Source organism: Rhipicephalus microplus, chromosome 8 (assembly GCF_043290135.1).
Source record: "Rhipicephalus microplus isolate Deutch F79 chromosome 8, USDA_Rmic, whole genome shotgun sequence".
Classification (NCBI taxonomy): Eukaryota; Metazoa; Arthropoda; class Arachnida; order Ixodida; family Ixodidae; genus Rhipicephalus; species Rhipicephalus microplus.
Genome location: NC_134707.1, coordinates 10861837 through 10886499, shown reverse-complemented (window position 1 = coordinate 10886499; position 24663 = coordinate 10861837). Strand labels below are relative to the sequence as shown.

Genomic DNA, 24663 nt, shown 5'->3' with positions numbered 1-24663 from the left:
CATTGAGATGCTTCTTTTCGTTCAGGTGCTGCGGTGACAGTTCTGTCCCCACCACCTAATGGAGAACAGTGCGCACACCTGTGCAGACAAACGTTCCGGCTTATTACCCAACACTAAGGGAGGAGAAATAGAGACTAGAAGGAAGGGGACCGATGTAGAGAATTACACAAGGACGACAGTCTATCACTAAGGTCGGTGTTTCTAGAAGAACACCGTAAGTGTAATCGGCGGTCGTTTCATGTCCGCTGAATAACTCCGATGTAACGGAAACCCAAAACTTATTTTAAGCTGTTCCCAATAGGGTGGCTAAGACAGCCCTACAAGAATGGCTTTTCCCGTTACAGTGCATTTTCTTCACTCACCGATTGATTGATTGATTGATTGATTGATTAATTTGTGGGGTTTAACGTCCCAAAACCACCATATGATTATGAGAGACGCCGTAGTGGAGGGCTCCGGAAATTTTGACCACCTGGGGTTCTTTAACGTGCACCCAAATCTGAGCACACGGGCCTACGACATTTCCGCCTCCATCGGAAATGCAGCCGCAGCAGCCAGGATTTGAACCCGCGACCTGCGGGTCAGCAGCCGAGTACCTTAGCCACTAGACCACCGAGGCGGGGCCTTCACTCACCGAATGCTTCGAGGATGGTATTAGCTTCCAGGATCTGTTGTTCAATCCACGTGGACACGTTTGTGGTGACGGTGCAAAGATACTGCAATATGAACTTGGTAGTTTCCGTCTGAAAGGGGAAAAATGAGTGTGTAATATAATCAACCCTATGAATTAATTAATTAATTAACGGACAAAATAGACCGTGACACTCGTAACAGAAAATACATGCTGAAAGGAATATTTCAAACGTGAAACTTAATCACGTCAAGTTAATACTCAAGAAAAGCATAGCCAGGTTCACACGGCTTGCTTCCGATAACCTGACCCCAATCTAAGTCTCTCCACACCACAATCAATTGCATAGAATAAATAATTAAATTAAATGTTAGATGGATGGAATTGTGTATTCGGATGTCACTTGAAGGATAAGAAGTGGCCCAAAGGCAGTCAGGTGCTAGCGAGGCTAGATGCAGCATTGGTCCAGCATACACCATCTTATTTCCCTCACGCCTACCTTCCCGGCACCGCTCTCGCCGCTGATGACACAGGCCTGGTTGGCCGTCATGTTCTGCAGGCTGTCGTACGCAGACTCGGCGATGGCGAACACGTGGGGCTCGCATTGGCCAATCTTGCGGCCGCTGTACCGGAGCACCCAGTCCTGTGCGGAGAAATAATTCGGGGATGTTGAATCACAAACGCGAGAGCAAGGTGATAGCATTACCCTTAATGCCATGTCGTAATTACCTTAAATTATTGCATCCCACACTAGTTCGCCCTCAACTACCATTATTACATTCAATTAACTTGGTAGCCAGCACTAGCCAAGACTACGTTATAGCAAAAATTATGCATTTACTATTTACTACCTTTAACAAACTCTAGAGTTACCTTCACTGTGGTAATACCTTGGTAACCGACATTAGCCAATGTTGATTATGCAAGTTTACAGGGTAAGTTTCAAACACATACACTTATCCCACTATTACTCTCGTGGTACTAACGACAATTAAAATGATGACAATAACAATTAATGATTGTTACTTTGAATGTGTAGTATTTAGCCAGTGGGTTCAATAATTACAGATATTACTGACTGTTGTATCGGTAAAATGATTTCCAGCATAAGCGTGCCACTCACCGTATCATAAATGCTGAGCTCCTTGTAAGGGTTGACGGCAATCAGGATGGTGCCCGTGTAAGTCTGAGCCAATCTGGTTAAGGGTCTTACGTACAATGCAGAGTAGGGCACACAGACGAAGAATCAGAAGCCCTTCCCCTGTCGGGGACGTGGGGGCAGGAAGGGGCGTAGCCACGAGGTGGCACACCTAAAAGGAGCCCCCCCCCCCCTACCGAAATTTTTTCGCCATAGCATACACAGCGAAAATTGGCCATTTTGAGGGGGCGCTCCTATGGAAATCAAGGTGGTGCCCCCCTTCCCCCCCGAAAAAAATTTCTGGCTACGCGCCTGGGGGCATGTGAAGCTTTGCATCACCGTGCCTGCCATACTATCTATCTATCTATCTATCTATCTATCTATCTATCTATCTATCTATCTATCTATCTATCTATCTATCTATCTATCTATCTATCTATCTATCTATCTATCTATCTATCTATCTATCTATCTATCTATCTATCTATCTATCTATCTATCTATCTATCTATCTATCTATCTATCTATCTATCTATCTATCTATCTATCTATCTATCTATCTATCTATCTATCTATCTATCTATCTATCTATCTATCTATCTATCTATCTATCTATCTATCTATCTATCTATCTATCTATCTATCTATCTATCTATCTATCTATCTATCTATCTATCTATCTATCTATCTATCTATCTATCTATCTATCTATCTATCTATCTATCTATCTATCTATCTATCTATCTATCTATCTATCTATCTATCTATCTATCTATCTATCTATCTATCTATCTATCTATCTATCTATCTATCTATCTATCTATCTATCTATCTATCTATCTATCTATCTATCTATCTATCTATCTATCTATCTATCTATCTATCTATCTATCTAATCCCCTCCATGCCATATGTGCAGAGGGCAAGAAGAAAGAAAATCGCAGCGTATCCACAGTGTGAACGATAATGAGTGGGGTGAAGCATAGGTCCGTCCATGCTATCGTCCGTTCATTCGTTCTCGCTTCCGTCCGCCCGTGCTTCTGTCTGTCTGTGAATCCGTCCGTCTGTCCGTGCGTGCGCGCGTCTGTCTGTCCATCCATCCGTCCGTCCATCTAGTGAACACTCCCAGTACCGCCATCTCACATCTTTTCATCATATATTCATCATATACAAGTACCGCCACCCAACGGACATTCCAAGTACTAAACGAGAGGTGGCTACCTACTACTACTACTGCTTTATACATCGGGGACGCACGACCCACGGCTTAAGGAGCTTCGCCCCTAAAAGAAGCGTCGCAACGAAGAATGATGCTTGACCGCTGGCTCGAAGGAATCAAATCCCGGCTGCAGGGGCCGCGTTTCTATTGAGACAAAATTGTGGAGGCTTATATATGCGTGCACGTGCAATTCCAGGTGGTCGAAACTTTCCAAGGCATCCGTTACGGCGTCTCACACAATCACGTCGTGGTTCTCGGACATGAAATTCCAACAGTCATGAGGTACTTGGGAGCGGGGGGGGAGGGGGGGAGACACGTACCCGTACCCGACCCCCGTGTGCACACAAATAATGAACATTTGTGAAATGAAGCGTAAATGGCGGTACAGTCGCACTATCATCGCCATCACTAGACGAACAAGCAGAAAACAGTCTGTAGAAGAAGACAGGGAAGAGGACAATCGCCAGACGGGGTTGGGGAGGGCGCCACGACAGGCTGCCGGCCGCACCCAGCGGAGAGCGCGAAGCGCCACCGTGCCTCCGCGGCCGCAGCGGGTCGGCCTTGCTCGCCAGACGGGAAACCATGAGTCGGGCCCTGCTCCACGGGCGCGCCGACCCGGGGTTCCCAGCCCAGGGCGGGGACCAACAAGACCAGCAAACACCGCCGCTTGACCAGGAACTGCTCGAGTGCCTCCGCGAGCAGTTGCCCCGCAGGGCCCGCCGCGGTGACGACTTCGCGCCGGAGGTTGTGCTCGAGTTTGTGCGCAGCATCACCGAGGTGCAGGGAGACGACACGAAGGAGCACAACGCCGCGACGGAGCACCCAGAGGCGAGTGAATGTTCAACCGAGGAGTCATGAAGGTCCTCTTTAGCACGCGCCTGTTCCATAAGGTGAGCTCGGATAACGGGCGGCGACGATCGGTGCTGTTCACCTGTACCAGTACTTCATCCAATCAACATGTGCTGAAATGGGCAGTTCAATAGGCGGCGTCCTACAGGGTACCTTCCTAATCTAGCTATCCTAGCATAACCACCTCAATCACTCTTGTGGGGCAAAAAAAAAAAATAGTATGTATACGGCCAGAGGTGCATACTGAAGCTAGGAATGATAATACCCCGAGCGATATAATACAGACAGTCAGGAGTTGACGTCTTTTCCAGAACCAGACCAGAAATTAACGTTCTCTTATTCCTTCTAAGCGAGTCCATGCCACAGCGGATGGCTCATACATTTTGACGTGAAATATTATTCCCTCTCCCCGAGAAGCATCGTCTGGATGCTGGTTATGAGCGCTAAAAAATGGGAAAGAAAACACGTTACTATATAAGCTGTGTCGTAAAACAAGATGAATGTGAAGTACTAAATAAATAAACGAGCTAGGACACAAGACACCGCAGAAAGAAACAGAAAAGTAACAAAAACAAAGAAACTAAGCAGTCACTGCAACAAAAGTCATTCCACGTTCGATTGAAATGTGACAATATGGTGGAGTCCAGCTCGTAGATTAGTGGAGAGACGGGCCCGTTGCACTATCGATAGTTTCGATGGGGACTTTCACAAAATATGCTTTGGGTTTTGCTGTTTCGAACTTTCCGGTGTACTTTATGTGATAAACGAACATTCACCGGGAAGACACTGCCATGGTAACACCATACTACAAGTAGCGGGCAACCGAAAATGCACAGCGGGGAGGGCGAGGCAGCCTTCTTCTTTGGAACCCACTAGCAAGGCATATTTGCTTTTCTTCGCCGCCATGTTGACTAAACGCCATGCTCCCTGGGGACACTTACAGGTGACGCGAGCGCCCACAAGCAAGCACATACTTGACACGTCCCTGGAGGCCCTTGACTGCAACCCGGTGCCCGTGCTGCTTCCGCTGGTGGTGAACCAGAGGGGCGCCAGCGACACGGCGGTCGGCGCCAACTCTTCGGGCTCGTGGAACCAGCGTCGCCTGTCCGCCGAGAACAACGTGCGCCGCGTCCGGCTTCCCTCGCAGCAGAGTTCCGAGGGCGACCAGGTGAAGGCCGTGATTGCCGAAGCTCCGAAGGACATTCGACGGCGCCTCGAACCGTCCGCTCAGGTATAAGTTACAACCAACGTAGGGAGGTAACGCGTTCCTTTTTTTAGTGAACGAGTAATGTTATTTAGTTACTTTTTTTCGGTAACGAGTACAACATTGAGAGTAACCTCCTACAAACTGGCCCGATTTTTGCTTCATGCGAGCGCACCCACATTTATGAGTTACATCTCAGCTTAGCGATGCATACCTATCGCTAGCGTAAGTCAATAAACTTTTTATAAACGTTGAACAATGCTTCGCTTATGATTGGTATCTGGGGTTTAACGTCCCAAAACCACCATATGATTATGAGAGACGCCGTAGTGGAGGGCTCCGGCAATTTCGACCACCTGTGGTTCTTTAACCCGCACTCAAATCTGAGCAGACGGGCCTAGCATTCTCGACTCCACCGAAAACGCAGCCGCCGCAGCCGGGATTCCATTCCACGAACTGCGGATCAGCAGCCCAGTACCTTAGCCACTAGACCACCACGGCGGGGCAATGCTTCGCTTATCTCGGTTACGACATATATCCGCGCTGATTCTGTCCTACCCTTTGAGCCCCGCACACGTGCACACGGTATTGTACATATGTATTCGCGCTGCCGACGTGTTCTAGTCGTTCTAGTGATTACAGTGCTGGACTGCTGGAAGTAAGGTCGGGATCTACTACTGGCCGCGGCGGCCCCATTTCAGTGGAGGGAAAATGCTAGAGGCCCGTATACTTATATTTAGTTACAGGTTAAAGAACCCCATAAGGTCAAAACTTGCGAACCTCATAGTCATATCATCGTTTTGGGACGTAAAAATCCCCACACCATTCATGTATTCCTCCACTTTTCTAACAATACTTTTTCAACTGGCACAGGAATCGTCAGGAGGGTCGAACGAGCTCAGGACGTTTATGGAGGAGAGCTCAGTCGCGACCACGTCGGACGACACATCCTCTCAGGAGAGCACCGAAAACAACAGCGGTGACACCAGCAGTGCAGAAACGACGGAGACGTCAGAGCAGACGGACGTCGAGGCCGCTTCCGACGTACAGTCGGGTGCCAGCGGTAAGAGTTGGTGTCCTCCCTGGTGCCAATCAGGAGCCACCACTTACGATCTTCTCTCTTCAGTCACGTCGTGCCTGGACCCAGTAGTGGACCACGTGGAACCCTTGCATACCATGAGGGACGTGTACCAGAACATCGCACAGGCCTACGACAACGTGTTTGCCGACGCACCACCGTTCGACACAGACATGCCGCTGTTCTTGGATGAGAACCCGAAACAGCCGGCTGACAGCTGCTTGTTCTGCTACGACTTCAAGAACAACAAGTACATCAGCCAACACGAGAGGCTTCCCAGCGGCGCATTCGAGCGCTTTGCCTCATCCAGCCACCATAGCAACATCGATGAGAAGCAGCGGGAGGCATCGCGGGTGCCAGACGTTCTATGTGGTGATGACTGCCAGTTGCAGTCATCCCACGCCGCCTCGAAGTTCCAGCAGCAGCCCCTGAACGCCGAGCTGGGCGCCGTAGTTCCACAGTCCAACGTGGCGAGCGGCGGCAGCTCGCTAATACCCAGCATCGATGAGAAGTCATTCATTAACTTCCTTTTTTCCACCATGTCCAACGATAATGCAGGCGAAGACGTGGCGGGAGAACAGCTAGACCCGTTCTACGTTGACCCTAACGTCATGTTCCTCAACGAAAACACAGACACGTTCAACGCTTACGTCAATCCCTCCGTTTTCACCGACTGCAACAACAACGTCTTCAGTTTTCCCGACAGTGTGTCCGGCTATCAGGAACTAGCCACTTTTCAACAAAACGAGCCACACGTCGAGGTAGCCGACGAAATGCAGGTTTACTCTACGAGGCGCCTATTTTCTGAACCAATCAAGGGCTCAACGTCCGCTCCTGCAACAGAGTCGAGCCATGCCAGGACAATTGCAGCTCTACCTCAGGCGTATCAGTCGGACCTAGGAGAAAAATGTCATATGACTGCGACTCAGGTGTTTCAAGTCGAGCTCTCTAACATGGCGCCGGAGTTCCTCCGTTCCCTGCACGAAAAACAGGACTACGTAAAGACAGAGAAGGGACACTCAATCGCTCCATCGTCGAGGATATTCGACGTCTTTTCGACCGAACCTGAGCGCAACTACGACCTGCTCAAATCTTCCCCCGAGCGTTGCATGTGGGCCAAGGCGAGGACGCCGTTCTCGGACGGCAACGCCCTGACGCAAGAGTTCATTCCGGTATCCGACGAGGCACTCAAACTGCGCCACCGAAACGGACGCAACTTCTTCTCCGACGGCAACATTTTGGGCGACGCCATCAGTGGCGTCACACAAGCGCCGCAAGAAGTTCCGGGCAGCCCCACCAAGCCCACTTTACGATATCCACGGCCGACCTTCGACAACTACAAGGACTTGATGAGACTGTTCGCGCCTCTCAGGCCCGTGTTCTTAAGGGGACAGCGGCTGCTCCAGCAGCCACCACCGCTGAAGCCGATGTTGCTAACGCCACCACAGTGGCCCCTCGAATACTGGACAGCGGACGTCGACGCTGCGGCGGATGCGACGCCGAACGCTAACCTCGGTTGGGCCGAAGAACTTCGCCTGCCGTCTGACGTGCCGAGATGTCTCACCGACGGCGACTTGAACACCGAGAACATCGAGTCGGGCGTGGAAGAACACACGGTCAATTTCATGCCGCGGCTTTTGGAGTCTCGGATTCCCGACGGCCAGCAGCAAATTGTGGCGACTGAATCGAGTTCCAGTGGTGCGAACAACTCGGAAACTTTCGGCACTTCGTCCTGCGAAGACAACAAGGATTCCAGCTGCACGACCACTTCGCTCAGCGTAAGTGAAGACTCGGCGAGGACGTCCACCACCACCGCGGAGTCCGTGGCTGCACCACCTCGGAGTCTCCAAGAAGCCACGTTCCCCATTCACGGGAACATGGACTCGGAAGAACCGCGAAAGGAGTCACTGGCACCGTTATCCTCCACCGGCGAAGGAACCATCGTCAACTGGGGCACACACTGCAGCACGCTTTCACTGACGGAAGAAGCCGAGTTCGACGGGTCTGCGCCGCTCTACGACTTCGCGTCTGCGGCGCCGAGCGAGGAGGCCGTCGACATCGGTGGATACAACGAAGTCTACCCGGGCACCACCAAGAAGACCATCCCCGTCAGGGTCATGATGCCGACCATCGACGAAGAAGATTAGAGAATTAGAGAGAAACACACACCGCTCCGACGGTACAGCGCCGGAGGTGTGCCACATTCAACCAAAATCGGTGAGGAAATTCCCAGTGCATCAATACAAAAATTTGTCACTGTGCGTTGTACGGTGAACGCTGAAAGCCAAGATGTCGACCAAGATTCACCAAAAGCTCCTCATTCTGCTGATGTACTCGTGGACGCAAAAAGAAGAAATCGACAGCTACCCCTGACTGGAAATTAATGAGAAAAAAAAAGCAGTGTCCAGAGACCATGGACGCCAGAGGAGAGAACGGCGGACCTCCTGGAGGCCCCAATTTGCTATTGAAATTGGCGGGAATTTCGCCATCGCGAATGACAAATCGGCAGAATGGCAAGGAAAGTATCTGTACTGAGGGTGTCACTCGTGGAGTGCCCCTTTTTACGTGGGCAACCAAACGCGGCGCAAAATTATTTGAACGGTAACCGTGTTGTGTAGTTTCCGACATTAAAATTCGTCGCTATTGTACTCTCATTTTGTATGAATGGTCTCGGCGTATTTGCAGTATTCGAGCCAGTATTCACGAAAAACGCCCGCGCTACCATCGTTTGTAAGAGCAAAACTTAGCCGATTCTGGTAACTGGACATATGTCAGGTCTGTTCGATTCACCTGCACCAATTATAACCGGTTCACGGTTGTGCACGCGAAGTTCAGAAATTGTGCAGTGCGAGTTCAGCGGTGCAGGCACAGCGCGACCGCCGAAACGAATGACGATGTTCCAACAAGGTGCAGGCCTTATTTCCGTTCGCTTAATTTACACCGTTCAGCTAACACTGAACGATGGCAAACCACACATGTGGACAATTTATGACGCGCAAACATTTTAGCAAAACACACCGCGTTAGTAGAGGCGGGTACGGCGCCTACGCCTAAGTGCTGCGTCGTCTGCTCAGCTGCACGCGCGGCTGCACCAAGCCGGCACATCAGCGTAGGAGGTGCACGAAAATTGCGAACCAATGCTGCACCTCTTCTCTCTGCACCTCTTCTGCACCTCTTCTGCACCTTTTGAAACGAATGGCAGGGTTCAGATGTTGTCAATGCCGCACCGCTGAAACGAATGGCAAAGTGCAGCACTTCGTGAACTGGTTCACGTGGTGCAGACGAATCGAACGGACCTGTCATAAGAGAAAGCGGTTGGATCACCAATGAGGAGGGGCGCACGCGAGAACGTTAAAGAGCTCGTTTCGCAGAGATTCGTGTGTAAACGTCAATGGTTATAGACAACAACTGATATTGTGCGCGATCGAAAATTCAAGAAAGAAGCAAATTTGGCAAATTCCACGAACGGTGGAATTTGTCATGCGAAGCATGCAGTAGGTGATCGCGGCGTAATTTTTACAGCGAAAGCTGTTATGACATAACAACTCGGGTCACACGCAGTTGTCCGCCGCCGCTGTCGGTGTCCGTAACAACTAGCACCAAATCTAGCACCAAAGACACAGTGGGGCTAGAAACCCGGGTCTTCTGGGTGCCAGCCCCAGTACTCTATCACTGAGCTACGTTAGTGCTTGTGACTAGTTGGCAAACCTAGCACCAAAGACACAGTGGGGCTCGAACCAGAATCCACTGGTTGCCAGCCCAGTATTCTACTACTGAGTTACGCTGGTGCTTGTGACTTGTTGGCAAACTTGTCTTAGGTAGGCTCGATGTCGGGAAAGAAATCACGTTAATACGACTTATAAAGCGTTTTAAAACAGCGAAAGAACAAACAGTCGTCGCACAATGCGAATAGCGTAACGAGTGGGCAGTCCAATGCTCCAACCCATTACAAAAGTTTGTTCTTGTTCCCCTATTAACTGTGGCGCATACCCACTTCAGCCATAATTCCTCATCGTCGTCAGCCGCCGCATGAACAATTGGCACGAAATTCCTTGCAAGTGATTAGCGGATACCACGATTCTCAGCAGAATGACGAAAAATAGCATAGCGAATGCCGGCCTACTACCCAAAAGTTTATTATTAATGCCTTGTGGGTATCAAGCAAGTGTGCTTGCAGTAGTTACCCAATTAGTGCTTTGAAAATGCTCTGAAAGGCCACTCTTCTAGCTTTCGCTATGACTGTACTCTGCCTTCCGCGCAGGCCTGGCATTTTTTTTTTTTAGCGAAGCGTTGCGGAATGACGCTAAAGCTATGTACAAATGTTGTGCACACAGAAGTATCGAACAGTCCCGTTTATTTTATATTATCAGCAGTTCAAAGTAGCGTAACGACGCCAACAGCAACGCGGGTATTTCCAACACCAGAAGCGGTATGATGACATGCAGCGACTGTTCTTTCAGAGATGGAAGCCTTTACTTGTCCTGGCTAGTGCTACGTTAACCGATGTTGATAACGTCGAATCGCCCGCACTGCAACCACAAAAGACGTTTCACCAACATTACGCTTGAATTAGGTCTTTTCCCAAAGCAGTTTCGAGACTCTGCATATGGCTCTGTGATTGAATAGTTGTTGCCATGCAGAATGTTTGGGTTCGATTCCCGCCGGGACCCTTATATTTATCCTTTGCATTTGTCAGGGTCACGCTGCCGATGTCGCTTTTTCTAAGCACTCTCGCACTGACATTGCCAGATTATATCAACGGGGTGAAAAGATAAGGGTAATCACCTGTGACGCATTTATACCCTGCAGTAAGCCAGTGGTACACGGGTATGATCGAGCCGCTCTTGTCTAAAGAGAAAAGTTTGACCATGTATACGATGGCATTTTCACGTTATTCACGTCATGACCGGCCAGACATATTTGTCACACCATGTTACCTTCTCATACTAATATTGGTCTACCCTAACTAAACGAGACGAACACAAGAGCAGCCACGCAGGCTGAATATACAGACACGTTCAAGGTGCCTGCATTTCCTCAAGGCAGGCTTCGCATTTAAATACCTCGGTCCAAATGACCGGGATCGAACCCTGGCGTCTGCGGGGCAAGGAGGTGTTCATTCATAGAGCTGCGCTATTACTTGAAGATGGTTCGGAAGAACATGGCTGATCCCTCTGTCATAAGAATCGGTATAAGACGAAAGTGAAACATGTCTTCTCAGAGTTCGTTGAGCGTTTATCGTGCAATGTTTCCGCCACGAGGGTGAAAGGATGAATTCTGCAGCAACAAACACGGGCATAAAGCAGTTTTGTTTAGAAAAGCACCATACGAATGTCACGTCGATGAAGCAGCCTCCTTCACGCTTGTAATTTTGCGTGGAAGAAGCGTAGAATCGTGAAAGGTGTCAAAGCATGGGAATTCCGCAACGGGAGGGCGTTTCAGAGGCCCAAACTCATCTTATCATCATCAGCTGCAAACACACGAACAAAGTGGAGAGCTGCGTAGGTTTGAGCGTCGACTTCGGACGTGTAATGGGTCTCTCGCCGATTCGCGAAGGGTAGCATTATGGCGTAGTGCGCACCTAACTGTACTTGCAGCATTGCCGAAATTCCAAAGAGCATCATCATCACCACCAAAAACTTTCAGTAGGCATTCCAGCATTTTAGTCGAGCTTTTCCCCTATATTTTTCTCCTTTTTTATTATTTTTTATTTTGTTTTTTTTTGTTTCACAAACTCGACTGCCGCACGCCTCATGGCCGATCCCCCGTGGTGTGTAGTGCCATTCTTCCGCGAATCATTATCATCATCATCATCATCATCCAATATGGCGCCGGAGTTCCTCCGTTCTCTGTAGTTCACTATAGTTTTCTGCATGAAAGACAGGACGACGTGACCTCCAAGAAGGGAGACTTGTTCGATCCCTCGTCGAGGATCTGCAACGTTCTTTTGACCAAACCCTACGCGCAACTACGACCTGCTCAAACTTCTTCGCCCGAACGTCACTCGTGGGCCAAGGCGAAGACGCCGTTTTCGGACGGCAACGCCATGACGCAAGATTTGATGCCCGCCTCCGAAGAGGCGCTCACTGCGCCGCCGAAAGGGACGCAGCTTCTCCGAAGGCCACATTCTGGGAGACGCCATCGGCGGCGGCACCCAGGTAGTGCAAGAAGTTTCGGACGGCCCCACCAAGCCAATGGGCCGCCATATGCGGCCGACCTGCGACAACTACAAGGATTGGATGAGACTGCTAGCGCCTTTAGGCCCGTGTTCTTCGGAAGACAGCGGCTGCCCCAGAAACCACCTCTGCTGAAGCCGGTGTTTTTAACGGCACCGCAGCGGCCCCTCGAAGACTGGAAAGCATGCGTCGGCATTGTGACTGTTGCAAGGCCGAACCTCGGCTGGGTCGGGAAGCTTTGCCTACCATCTGAGGCGCCCGGGTCCGTCACCGACGACGACATGAGCATCGAGGACACCGAGTCGGGCGTGCAAGTAAACATGGCCAGACTCAAGGCGTTGCTCTTAGAAGTCTCAGATTCCCGACGACTAGAAACAAATGGTGGTGACAGAGTCGAGTTCCAGTGGGGGCGAACAACTCGGAAGCCTTCAGCACTTCTTACTGCGAAGACAACGAGGATTACAGCTGCACGGCCACTTTGCGCAGCTCGAGTCCAGATTCGGCGAAGACGTCCACAACCACCACGACGTCCGAGGCTGCACCACCTCGGAGTCTCCTAGACGTCAGGTTAAACGTCTACGAGAACGTGCATCGCCTCAGAAGAACCGAGGAACACATCGCTGGCGCCGTCACCTTCCGCCGGCGGAGGAATCACCGAGAACTGGGGCAAATACTGCAGCACGCTCTCGATGACAGAAGAAGCCGAGTTCGAGAGTCCGCCCCGCTCTTCGTCCTCGTGTCGGCGGCGCTGGCGGGGAGGCTGTCGACATCGGTGGATACAACGAAGTCTTACCCGGGCATCACCAAGAGGACTGTCCCTGTCTAGGGCCATGATGCCGACCATCGAAGAAGATCAAAGAGGGACACACAACGCCCAGGCGGTTGAGCTGCGGAGGTGTGCCAGTTTCTTCAGAAATCGGTGAAGAAACTTCCAGTGCACCGACAGAGGGTAAGTGTCACTGCGGTGAACGGTGAACCTGTGGTGAATCAAGATGACTTGTGAACTAGGAATAGGACTGCGGGGATCCAGGTGGATGCCGAGATGCGCACCAGCATACACTGAACCTTTTCCATTCGGCTGATGAGCTCATGGACGCAAAAACAAGAAAGTGCCAGTGATCCCTCTCGGCGGACATGGGAATGGCGGTGCTGAGGAATAACAAGTCAGAAGGAAAAACGACGAGACATCCGTTCGCCACCATTTGCTTCTGATAATCAGTGGTGAAGTATATAAGTTTGCAATCGCGATTGGCGAAAAGGTGGAATGGCAAGGCAAGTGTTTGTATACCGAAGGTGTCGCTCGGAGACTTCCTCTTTACGCGGACAACCAAATGCGACCGAACCAATCGCAATATTATTCAAACGGCAACCGTACTTTGTAGTTGTTACATTAAAATTTGTTGCTATTATACCCTCCATCTCTGTTGAAGACGGTCAAGATCCAGACGAGTATTCACAATAGGCCGTTACGCTACAATAGTTTGCAAGAGAAAACTTCGCCTACTGAAGTTTTCACATGCGTGGCGTGCAAAATACTTTAGGCCACCTCGACAAATGTGCAATAGGCGTTGCAAAACAAGTTCCAGGCTACACTGTGTTCTAATAGTGCATATATGACGTTCATTTTGTATTGTGTCGTTTTTTTCCCACTTGTTTCAGCAATAGCGCGATTGCTCTTTAGCGCTTTACTGGAGAGCTACGCTATTGCTTGATATTCCTGGTGGGAGGAATCTTCCTAACGCATGCAATGTTGCGTGGAAGAAGCGTAGAATCTGACCAGGCGTCAAAACACGTGAATTGAGCAACGAGTGGGTGTTTCATGAAGGCGCACTCATTACAAAGCGCTCGGACATAGTTATACGTCACCCGCTGCAAAAGCACGAACGGAGTGGGTAGGTGCGGAGGTTCGCGTGCTTCCTTACGGACGTGTCTCACTGATTCGCAAAAAGAAAAATTATGGCTATTAGTTGACACTTGAGCGTACTTGCAGTAGAAATCCTAAGACAGATTGAAACGACAATCTTACGCACAAAGTCGTTCATTTTTATACGGCGCGTTTGAAAAGCGCACCAAGAACCGAAGTCAGATTACTTTGCTCGATTACGCTGTCGCGTTCTGCACTCTTGAAGGCGAAGCTCTAGTGTCCTCGAAGCTCCTGATCCGCACAAATACCACGCATGCACGAACAGGGTACTAAAGCACCTTAAGGCAGTTACGTAGGACAGTTCCGCAAGAAGACGCGATGTCTTCTTGCGTAATTGTGCTGCGTAACAGTCTTAAGGTGCTTTAGTAAGATGTGATCTCTTGTACAGGGCCGCTGTCACGTGGACGTCGACTGGACTGAGCCATTCGCGCCGCTTAGCAACAAAGAAACTGCAGACATCAACCCTACTTTTTTTTCCCTCTCCGAAACTAGCGTATACTAGACGTGGTCATTCATCCGTTAAGAATTACGCCACCGCTGCGTCTTCCCGATTTCCCGTCCAATTAGTGGACAAGATGCCGACTCTGCAAGACAGGCGGGCTCTCAATCTATAGCTTATACAGTTTCGTAGGCAAAAGTGCGACCATGAAGAAACGGGGATATAAGGATGGCTTATCGGCGCCCTCCTTACGCAACTCGCAAGAGACGGGTTCGGAACCAGTCGTCCGGCGTATCTTGCGTCACCATCCGCAACGCCATGCGACGGTTTCCAGACGAGTTTTCCAACAGATGACACGGCACGAACAAAACCAAGGGCGCTAAGACTACGTCGTCTGCACGGAGAGCGCAACGCATGCGCCCGACAGACAGTTGGGTCGATGCGTTCACACGATATGCGGTGAAAACAACTTGCCGCGGAAATTGTGCGCCTTCTGAACCGCTTTGGACGCTGCCTAACTACTCTCGTTACACTTAAACTTTCAAGGTGAAAACGTTATCGGAATTAGAGAGTTTTAGTACTGCGGAATGGTGCTACGTACGCATCACGCAAGCGCTTTGCGTTACGTGACGTCATTTACCACTAAACGACTTTTAGTACGCCGTAGTACCCGCGTACGTAACGAGCGTGAAGCGTGTTGCGCCATCTGGTAGATCAAAATAGAAGCACGTGTTGTTGACAGCCAATGTGAGCTAATCCAAGTGTTATAGCCAGATTATGGCCATGTTTTAAGCCACAGAGCCGGTCGGTGCTTGCCTTCGATGCCGCCATTTTGCAAAACGAAGTCTCGCGCGGTCGCGAACTTGTTCGAGAGCGGCGCGATCACCTCATACGTACGTACGCACGCATCTCATGCGTGCGTACGTAGCGGCTGCGTACGTAATGCGATACGTGCGCGTTGCGGTCTGCGCATGCGCGCTACGCAGAACGTGGCGTCCTTACGTACGCAACGCCGCCACGTACGCAGCGTACGCGTAACTCTCTATTAACTGACTTCCAGTTACGTGGATGTAACTCGTGTCTGTGTGCGCGCGCATACACCACGAAAGAAACGTTTGGGAACTCCGGACTTAATCGCGGTACCCGGAAATACGTCATGGCAACTACGCTCCGAACACCGCCTATCACAGTGAAGGGGGAAAAGGCTACACAGTCATCTAAGCAGTCATATAAACTTCAAAGCGAGAGTCACCTTTTTTTTTTTTCAGTCGATTGTATTCATTTCGCTCGCTCACCCCCGAAAATAGTCTGCACTTAACGCGGTTTTCGCACAGCCTCTAGGTTATCGTGCGACGTCACGTCATGTGGTACCATAGTGTCGTCATGGTGACGTCGTCCAGTGACGTCATCGCGTGATTATCTTTGCGTCAGTCGTGCTTTCGGTCAATTTTCGCGAATATTGCCTTGAAACTATATTGGAGTGGAAGTCATTTTTGTTGAGTGGAAAGCCGGCCTTCCACTGCTGTTTTTCAAAAAAAAAAAATGATCACACTTGGGAGCCTACGGTTTCAAAAAAATTTTTTTGAGAGTGTGTGCGTACCCCGACGTGATCTTTGTGTTTTTATCAAAACAATTTTAATGTTTGTGAACTATTTTTACTCGGAAAGCTTAGCACTCAAAAATATCTACATGGAGTAGTTGACTAATATTTACATACCTATAACTATAGAATCAGTAGCCTAGGTGTATTTCAGTTTTTTAGGTATAACGAAGCATTCTCTATAGAGTGGTTTTTATACATCGACAAACTAAAGAAAACTAATATACGAACGCCATGCAAAAAGCAAGGGCCGTTAGTTCGCAAAAAAATTTGTTAGTAAAACTTCCTATTGATGGGTTCAGTTTAGCACAACCCAAGTGCACTTTTTACACAATTTTTGTGAACTTCAAAGCACTTTTCGTACCGCTGAACAATGTAGTTTCTTTAGTTCCTTAGAAGTTCACCGCCTGAAGATTTTCGGCTGTTTGAGTCAGTCGGTAGGCGATTTTTGGTAGCCATCTTGCACATAGTTCGTGAATTCCGATCATTTCAGTTACAATCGTGTAATTTGTGGAGCAGTCAACGAAAGGAAAGCTATTTGACAGACTACAACCAGTCAGTCGTCAGTTTAATCGCATTTCTCGGTCCACTTGTCGAACATTTTATATTTAGTCTTGATGCCGAGTTTGCACTCCGCTCTTCATCGTGCATATCGTGTGGGCATTTGTGAAGTATCGGTACCATTTTTTTCTCTCATCCCTGTGCGCCCATAAACTGGGCACAACTGCCCACGAATTCGAGAAGCCGACGATCCTTTTGCCAGTGAAAATCGAATTAAAGCTCACGCTTCCCAACTGGCGGGAGCAGCGATTCTTGTGGACAGTGTCATCTCCGTTTCCGGGCAAGCAGACGACGACGACCGAGCCAGAGCAGTGACTTCGGCTACTTGCTGAAGAATGAACAGGTGGCCTCGCACCAATATATCTTTATTCTGGCACAGTATTTATATAATGACAAAATGTCCCTACTTTTCGAAAAAAACGCTTTTATTTTCCGCTGGAGGCTCACAATTTTAGTATCACTTCTGTAAAACGTACCTTTGTACAAAACTACACTGCTTCGCAAAAAGAAGATCCTTACAAAACGGTACATACGAAGAAAAATAAAAAAAACGAAAATTCACTCACCGCAATTTCAAACAAATTTTGAGCTTCAATGCAACCTGCGTCTGTCTTTCATTGTCCTTGCGAATTAACCTGGCCATAACTTTCATTGCCGCTGCTGCAGAGCCAGATTTTGAAACTCTATTTCCAATTCTTACAAAGATATTTTACGGAAAATGCAGCGTCACTGTGTCGCCTCACGGAGCCTCCACGTTCCGAAGAATTCGCTGGAGACATCAACGCTACGCTGGAGTAACTACTTTCGTCGGTGGGCAACCGTCCTTTATTCTCTAACTAACTCGCTACTCACGTTAACAGAGACAAATGCACTTGATCTGCGTGCGAACTTTGGGTTGCGGAGCAAGGCAAGTGCCGGCAACACCTCCGTTGCTAATAAGTTGCGGGAACGTCTCCTACATAATTCTCTCTCTCTCTCTTTTTTTTTTAATCACTCCTTGGGACACGGCGTTTTCGTTCGGAGACGCGACATTCTCTTGCCGATTCCATGCACTATTGACAATGAAGAGACTCGCAAACACTCCGCTAATGGTAAATTAAGCGTTCTTGTTGCCCAAAGCTCTTTTTTATCACTCCCGGTTGAAATATTTCACTGCACAGGAGCCCCTCAGTGAAGACAGCGCTGTGTTCGACGAGGGGGCCTTCCGACAGGAATTTCAAAATATATTTTGCTCCACCTTTTTATGAATGCTCGCACCCCACAGATAACAATCGCTCGTAATTTGAGTGGGCGTACAAATATAATTAAACAAAAAATGCACTATGATGAAATGCGCACTGATTAGGGAATTATCAACGACATAAATACAGCTATTCAACATACTTAATAATGGCACTTCCAGTCGCTCTAACTTTGGCCTGCAGGTTCTTGGCATAAAGTTATGTGCAGGGTATTCAAGTATTCAAAAGCGATGTTACGAACAGAGTATTGAAGATCTCATAGAAGCTTTCATCTGATACATAATTCTAAAGATCATTGTCCTCTCTACTTACACCGCGATTAGTCGTCGCGTAACAGACATTTCCCCGTGAAGTAGAATAGCCACTCTAGGTTTACCGACTTCAACGCCAGTGAGGTCTTCACCTTACTTATGGTCGAACGCGCTCATGCCGCTCGTTAATACACGGTTGACCATAATGCGTGTAAGAAATGGTTAGGGAACGGCAGCTGGTCCGTACTCAAGCCTCTGCAACAGTGGACGCATTTAGAGAAGCAAAGCGGCAGGCAGTTCGAGGCAGACTTTCCCCGAGGGGGATGCAACTAGGTCTGCGAGGTTTACGAAACCGCGGAGAAAGCCTAGGAGATAGAAAGAAACTAAAATAAAAACTTTAAAAACTGAGTCCGCCACTCAGTGAAGTGAGATCCCCCATTTCGCAACCAGCAACCATTCCCCAACACTATAGGGAGGAAGGTGGCTTTGGTCCTTTCGGAATCACGCCGCAGTTTCGTAACCCGCCGTCTGCGAGCCGGAGAGAGAGAACAAGATGAAAAAAACTAACAGATGTTGCAACCTGGCATTCACAAAAAAAATAGAAAAAAAGCTACGCGTGAAGTAATCGACGGCGCTAGACGAAAGGAGATAAGAAGAAGGAGAGAATCAAGAACAGGATATACCGTCGAGATTTCACGACATGTCACGCGCTGCGCAACAATCGGCCAGATATAAATCGCACGTGCGTTCCCCGCGAGCATAAAGAGGGGAAAAAAAGGACATTGAGGTTAAAGGCGAGACGCAGTGTCGTACGCAGTTGCCAGACGAAGGCTATTCTGCAACAGCGAAGCCGATAAAAACGCGAACATATAAGCGGCGCAGAACCAGACCGAACAGAACAGAGCATACATGAATACCGAACGAACGCTTCTGCGTAACTAACGTTCCGCCAAGAGGCATTTCATGCACTTACTTCAAATACAGTGAGCGTGATCTCATTAAAGGGAACAGAGTAAAGCAAAAAATATTAGAGGGCCACAGTGAAACGATGTGATGGCAAGTATTCACTAAGCCAGCTTGATTCAATCAGCGCTAGGTATTGCTCCATTGCCGGAGTCCAGCGCCACGCCTATCCCATGATCTTATTTCAAAAAGCCTCTATTTCAAACTCGCACGTAGCCGTTATCTATGTCTGGAACGAACCTGGTTCTATCAAATTATTCGCTTGCTTTTTTTACAATTACTTTAAATATATCTTGCGACAAGTTCGACTAATGTAATGAGCACTTAATGGTTCTATACACGTGCGGTTATTTATTACAGGTAACACCCCGTGAATCAAATAGCGACAGATAACGGTCAGTCCTGCTTAATTTTATCAGGTTTTGCTCTATATACCGTAGTGCAGCATTACGCCTGCATCTACATCTTGTTTGATTAGAACATTGAACTGAAAATTGTACATAGTGGTTATCTATACCCGTAACAAGCCTGCCTTTTATCAGGTCCCTCCCTACCTTTTTTTTTACAATTCTTCAAAGCTATCTTGGTCAACTAGATCAGTTTGTGATTCAATATGCTTAAAGATAATTCATAATTTCAGATAATATGATGAAACGTGATCTAACGTGATCACACCGACGTGACCAATGTGATCAGCACTCCTATCTATGATTGTCTCCTTCTTGCTTCAATAAAACTAAGTCTAAAAGCGTACAGTAACTCGGCTGATGCGCCTGAAACTACTCATCCAGGTTCCACCAATCTCTTCTCAGCCGTTTTTCTTCGACAATACGTCAAACTTTTATTCCTCATCATAACTGCTAACTAGCTGACGCTTCCATAAAAACCGATCTTAGAGCTTCTGGGATGAGTACGCGTACAACTGATTTCGGCATCCCCCGCCGATCTCCTACGCCGTTTCTGGACTTCCTTTTTTACCGCAAGCAGAGACGTATCTCATCATGTTGCGAGCATATGCTCCACAGTATATCACCCTCTTTTCTTTTCTTTTTTTTTTTTGCACACAGGCAGTCAGTCTAGGCCTGAAAAAACAGCTAGACCACTTCCCAAAACGGCACCACCCAAAAAGACGCGGCAGCCAGCGCCGTCTGGCGGACGGCGGCGGCTGCAGCAAGTGCTTTAATTAATCGCCTTGCATGATTCACGACGTAGTCGCTTCATCCCTTATGCAATGCCTCCTTCCTTCCTCTGTCCGCTCGGTACGCCAGAGAAACATTGGCCTTGCTGTGTCTTTGTACCTTCTGACGTGCACCTACATGGCTTTCCCAGATCTTCTTATTTTTGTACCGTCTTGCACTCCTGCACGGAGTATTTATTTCCCGTAATTATTCGGGAAGCGGAAATTAAACATGAAGCACCGCCAGGTAAGTGTGTCATGACGAGCCGCGAGGTATAAATGATTTACGTATGGCCCAGAACTGAGCACGAAGAAGCAGTGAGCGCGAAGGATGCAAGGGACCACGAATCGTGCGAGTCTATGTACACCTGACCTACATTCGACGTAGGGATAGACGACAATCTATCCCTACGTTTTAGGGATAGTTTTAGGGATGTTTGTCGATGCTTCTGGTAACGCCAAGGAGTACGTTTAGATAAGTTTTAGGCATCTTTCTGGAACCAATGGACGTTGCGAAACATGCTTCTGTACGATATGGTTATATATGTTTTGGGGATATTTCTGGAAGCACGGGGGCAGGTTTTATGTTTAGAGGGTGTTCTTATTTAGGGTTATATTTTCGAATGAATGTTTGTGTTAGTTTTGCGATAACCATTTCAGTGTTAGGGCAGTTTCCACAAGAGATGACAGTGCAAGTTCTAAGAACTGAGTTATGTCAGATATGTATTCATGTCTGCGCAGTAGGAAATAAAGGCAGGTAAGTTTTTAGGAACGTTTGTTGAAGTATATGGTAAGTTTATGCAGGACGTTTACGTAAGTATCACGAATTTTTCGGCTACTGATGGATGTTCCACAAGTTCTCAAAAATTCTTCCGTAAGATTTTTTTTTACAATTTTCGGGATACTTATGGAACATTAAGGGCATGTTTTATGTTTTGATAGTGTTTCTATTTAGAGATATCTCTTAATAGATACTTTAATGTTTTAGGTATATTCATTTTAGCATCACAAATATTTCCACAGGGGTGTTAAAACAAGTCTTAGAAATTTCTCCAAGATGCGTATGTGTAAAAGAGATAAGCTTTAGGAACGCGTGTTTAATACTCTGGCAATATTTTATCGAATAGGGTTACAGATGTTTCTGCAACTGACAGATATTCCGTGAGTTTCCGCAAATGTTTTTGTGAAATTTGTTCACGACACTAATAAATGTTCCTTAAGTTTTCGGGACCGTTTCCCTAAAATATCGTTTTCTGCAACTGATGCATATTCCGTAAGTTTTCAGAAAATTTCCCGTGAAATAAGTGTATGCAACTGATGGATAATCAGTAAGTTTTCGGAAATTTTCCCGAAAATTATGTTCATAAAACTGACGATATTTTGTAAATTTTCAGCAATGTTTCCGTGAAATCTTTCCGGCAATGTTTCCGTGGAATTTTACCTAGCTGTGTACGTACGTCTGTACGTTAGGGAGTGAAGACAGATACGCTTTATGAGCACTTGTCTAACATTTTAACGCGATAGTGTTAAACAGTTTGTTTCACAAAAAATCCGGTGTCGACATCGGCGTCGTTGGCTGTGAGCGAAATATCATTTTGTGCGTGACCGAGAAATCGAGATAGATTGACATGAAATGAGTTATAAATAAAAATTTCGGGGTCTGAGTTGGGGATCGAACCCGGGTCGTTAGTGCGGCAAGCCAGCGTTCTACTACAGTCACGCGTCTGCTGTATTTCACTGTATTTGCAATGCATTAAAAATACCTCCCTATGTTTGGAAATTAAGTGAACGTAACTTTCATGCTTTACACACACACGCATCCTGTATACATGTTTCACAATGCAACATGAAATAATGCATAAATAATGAGTTGTACAAGCGTACATTTCTCGGGCGTAAGAACACGTGACTATCCTAATGACTTCATCGCTTAAAGCTGGTCATCCACTACACAAGGCACGCACGTTACTGCGCCTATTCGCTTTAGGGCACGTAGTGGTTGCATAGCAAGTTCGAAAAGGTTTCACGCACGAAGTATTTGAAGTACGAACTAGAGACAGCATATCGCTCTCGCGTTCAGCTCGCGTTCACAAGTTTATCAAGAAGGCTTACGGATATTTCTGCAACTGATTGTTCTTAATATACGCTGCTAAACCCCAAACCCAAATGTTCTAGTGAACCTGACACTATTCCCGATTCGCTTGCTCATAGATATGCGGTGACTTTATCAAAGTTCCTTGTTATAATATTTCGCACGTCACCGTTGTCAGAGTTACCGAGTGACTGGAGGACAGCCCGCATTGCACCAATTCATAAGAAGGTCTTCTCGTAAAAAATTACCGTCCTACTTCCTTAACGACGTCATGTTGCAAACACACCGAAAATATTATCGCAAACAGCATAACTACATATTTGGAAAAAACATTCTGTTTGGACAAATAGTCAGCATGGGTTTAGGAGGGAGCGTTTGACTGCCACACGGCCGGTCACCGTTCGTTCCCTTGCGTCAGCTTTTGACAAAAACTGACAAATCAGTGCGATTTTTTAGACTTCCGAAAAGCCTTCGAAATTAAATCTGAAACTTGCAAATGCAGAAAATCGAGGATTCGTTTATTTCTTGGATTGGCGCATATCTGTCAAACCGGCATCGATTCGTAGCAATCAATGGTGAGAAATCGCACACTCTTCCAGTCACACCGGGCGTGCTGCCGGGCAGTGTCCTCGGCCCTCTCTTTTTTAATATACATATCGAAGACATTGTTAACATGGTCGAATGTGGTGTCCATATTCCGTTATTCGTTAATGATTGCATGCTTTTAAAATGCAATCAAGCTGTCAATAACCAATTTAGTTTACAAAGTAGTTTAAATAACATTCTCTTGAATGGTGCGTGTACTGGGAAATGACACTAAACACAGGCAAAGGCGTACTAATGCGAATGACACAAGAGATAACGCATGCTTCGTACGCATAAATTAGGTTCAACCCCCTTTGTGAACTAACTTAGTACGAGTATCTAGTAGTCACCTTTAACAACAAGTTAGCATGTAATGAAAACACAAGCAATACTTGCACGTCAGCTTTCAGAAAATTATGCCTCCAGAGGCACAAACTTAAAAAAAGCACCATCCAATGCAATACTGCTATGCTATAACACCTTAATTAGAACTAAACTAGAATATGCGTGTATCGTTAAGGATTTGTATGCTAAAACTAATACCAATAATCTCGAGAGAGTGCAGGGAAAGGCAATTATATTTATATTCAACGAATTCTCAAGACAGCATTCACCCGCGTAGCTCATGAAAGCAAAACACATTGAACCACTCGAGATGGGAAGACGTAGGCCGAGACTGGAATTCGCTAAACTACTTAACACGTACGAACAATTCACCACTAGACTCATCTCTATATTTATCGCTCCTATTAACCCGAACCACGCGTAACCGTAGACAATATGCATTAAAACCCCGATTCGCGAGAAAAAACACACTTAAGAATTATTCTTTCAATCGTACAATAACCGAATATAACTGTGTAATCGAATCGACAGCATAACGCTGATTATTATTAGTTTGTTTGTATAGCGCTTCCCCAAACATATTTACTATTTCTGTATTAGTTTTCTTGTTTTGTTTGTTCTTTTTCTCACCGTTGTACTGATTTATTGCGCTCCATGCTTGAACTACGTGTCCACAGTATTTCATAAATAAATAATAAATAGTAAGTTCTCAGAAAATCTTCAATAAAATACGTTCCCATACGTTTTTTTTTTTCCAGGTAGTCATATAAGCTGAAGGCTAGATTTTAAATTTAGAAGGTGTTACATTTTGGGGATATTTCTAAATGGGTGATTTTTTTTAAAAAAGCGTTCGAGACATTTCCTTTGGTACTTAGGAATAATTCCACAGGATGCGTTTGCACAAGAATTTTTCTATGTAAGACGCACCTGTACGTCTGTATGCTAGTGAGTAGAGGAGGATAAGCATAGAAATTGCTTTCGTAAAACATGTTTATAACTGTTTCGGGGACGTCTCAGTTTGCTTGGGGACGGCTTCGAGGTTAAGAGGCTGTTTCTATTTGGGGATATTTCTGAACAGATGTTTTTAAAGGCTTACGGAATATTTCCTTTAGTGTTAGGCATGTTGGCACAAAAGTACAGGTATTCTTTTTGTCTAAGATGTCTCTGCAAGTCTGTACTCTAGGGGAGTT

General features: G+C 47.1%; 2 protein-coding genes across 3 annotated transcripts in view; one reads left to right on the top strand and one right to left on the bottom strand.

Moving 5' to 3' along the window:
* Myo81F (unconventional myosin 81F) overlaps positions 1 to 24663 on the bottom strand; it is a 131969-nt gene that overhangs the window by 70190 nt on the left and 37116 nt on the right. Inside the window, exons 3-5 of the mRNA XM_075871023.1 lie at positions 1755 to 1817; positions 1131 to 1274; positions 635 to 743 (exon numbers count right to left, since the gene is read on the bottom strand). Coding sequence (XP_075727138.1) covers positions 635 to 743; positions 1131 to 1274; positions 1755 to 1817 — 316 coding nt within the window. The remainder of the gene's footprint in view (positions 1 to 634; positions 744 to 1130; positions 1275 to 1754; positions 1818 to 24663) is intronic.
* On the top strand, positions 4566 to 8767 carry LOC142768801 (uncharacterized). 2 transcript variants are annotated; one of them, XM_075871021.1, is made up of 3 exons: positions 4566 to 5068; positions 5915 to 6104; positions 6168 to 8767. In XM_075871021.1, exons 1-3 carry the CDS (start codon positions 4742 to 4744, stop codon positions 8264 to 8266), a joined length of 2616 nt encoding a protein of 871 aa, XP_075727136.1. In that variant the 5' UTR covers positions 4566 to 4741; the 3' UTR covers positions 8267 to 8767. The 2 variants fall into 2 exon arrangements, with proteins under 2 accessions (XP_075727136.1, XP_075727137.1); XM_075871022.1 differs by having other exon boundaries at positions 5915 to 8767.

Bases quoted from the DNA above. Each gene is read 5' to 3' on its own strand.
- LOC142768801 (XM_075871022.1), top strand. From the start codon at position 4,742: ATGTTGACTAAACGCCATGCTCCCTGGGGACACTTACAGGTGACGCGA. The intron at 5,069-5,914 runs GTATAAGTTACA...CAACTGGCACAG, and splicing joins GCCTCGAACCGTCCGCTCAG to GAATCGTCAGGAGGGTCGAA.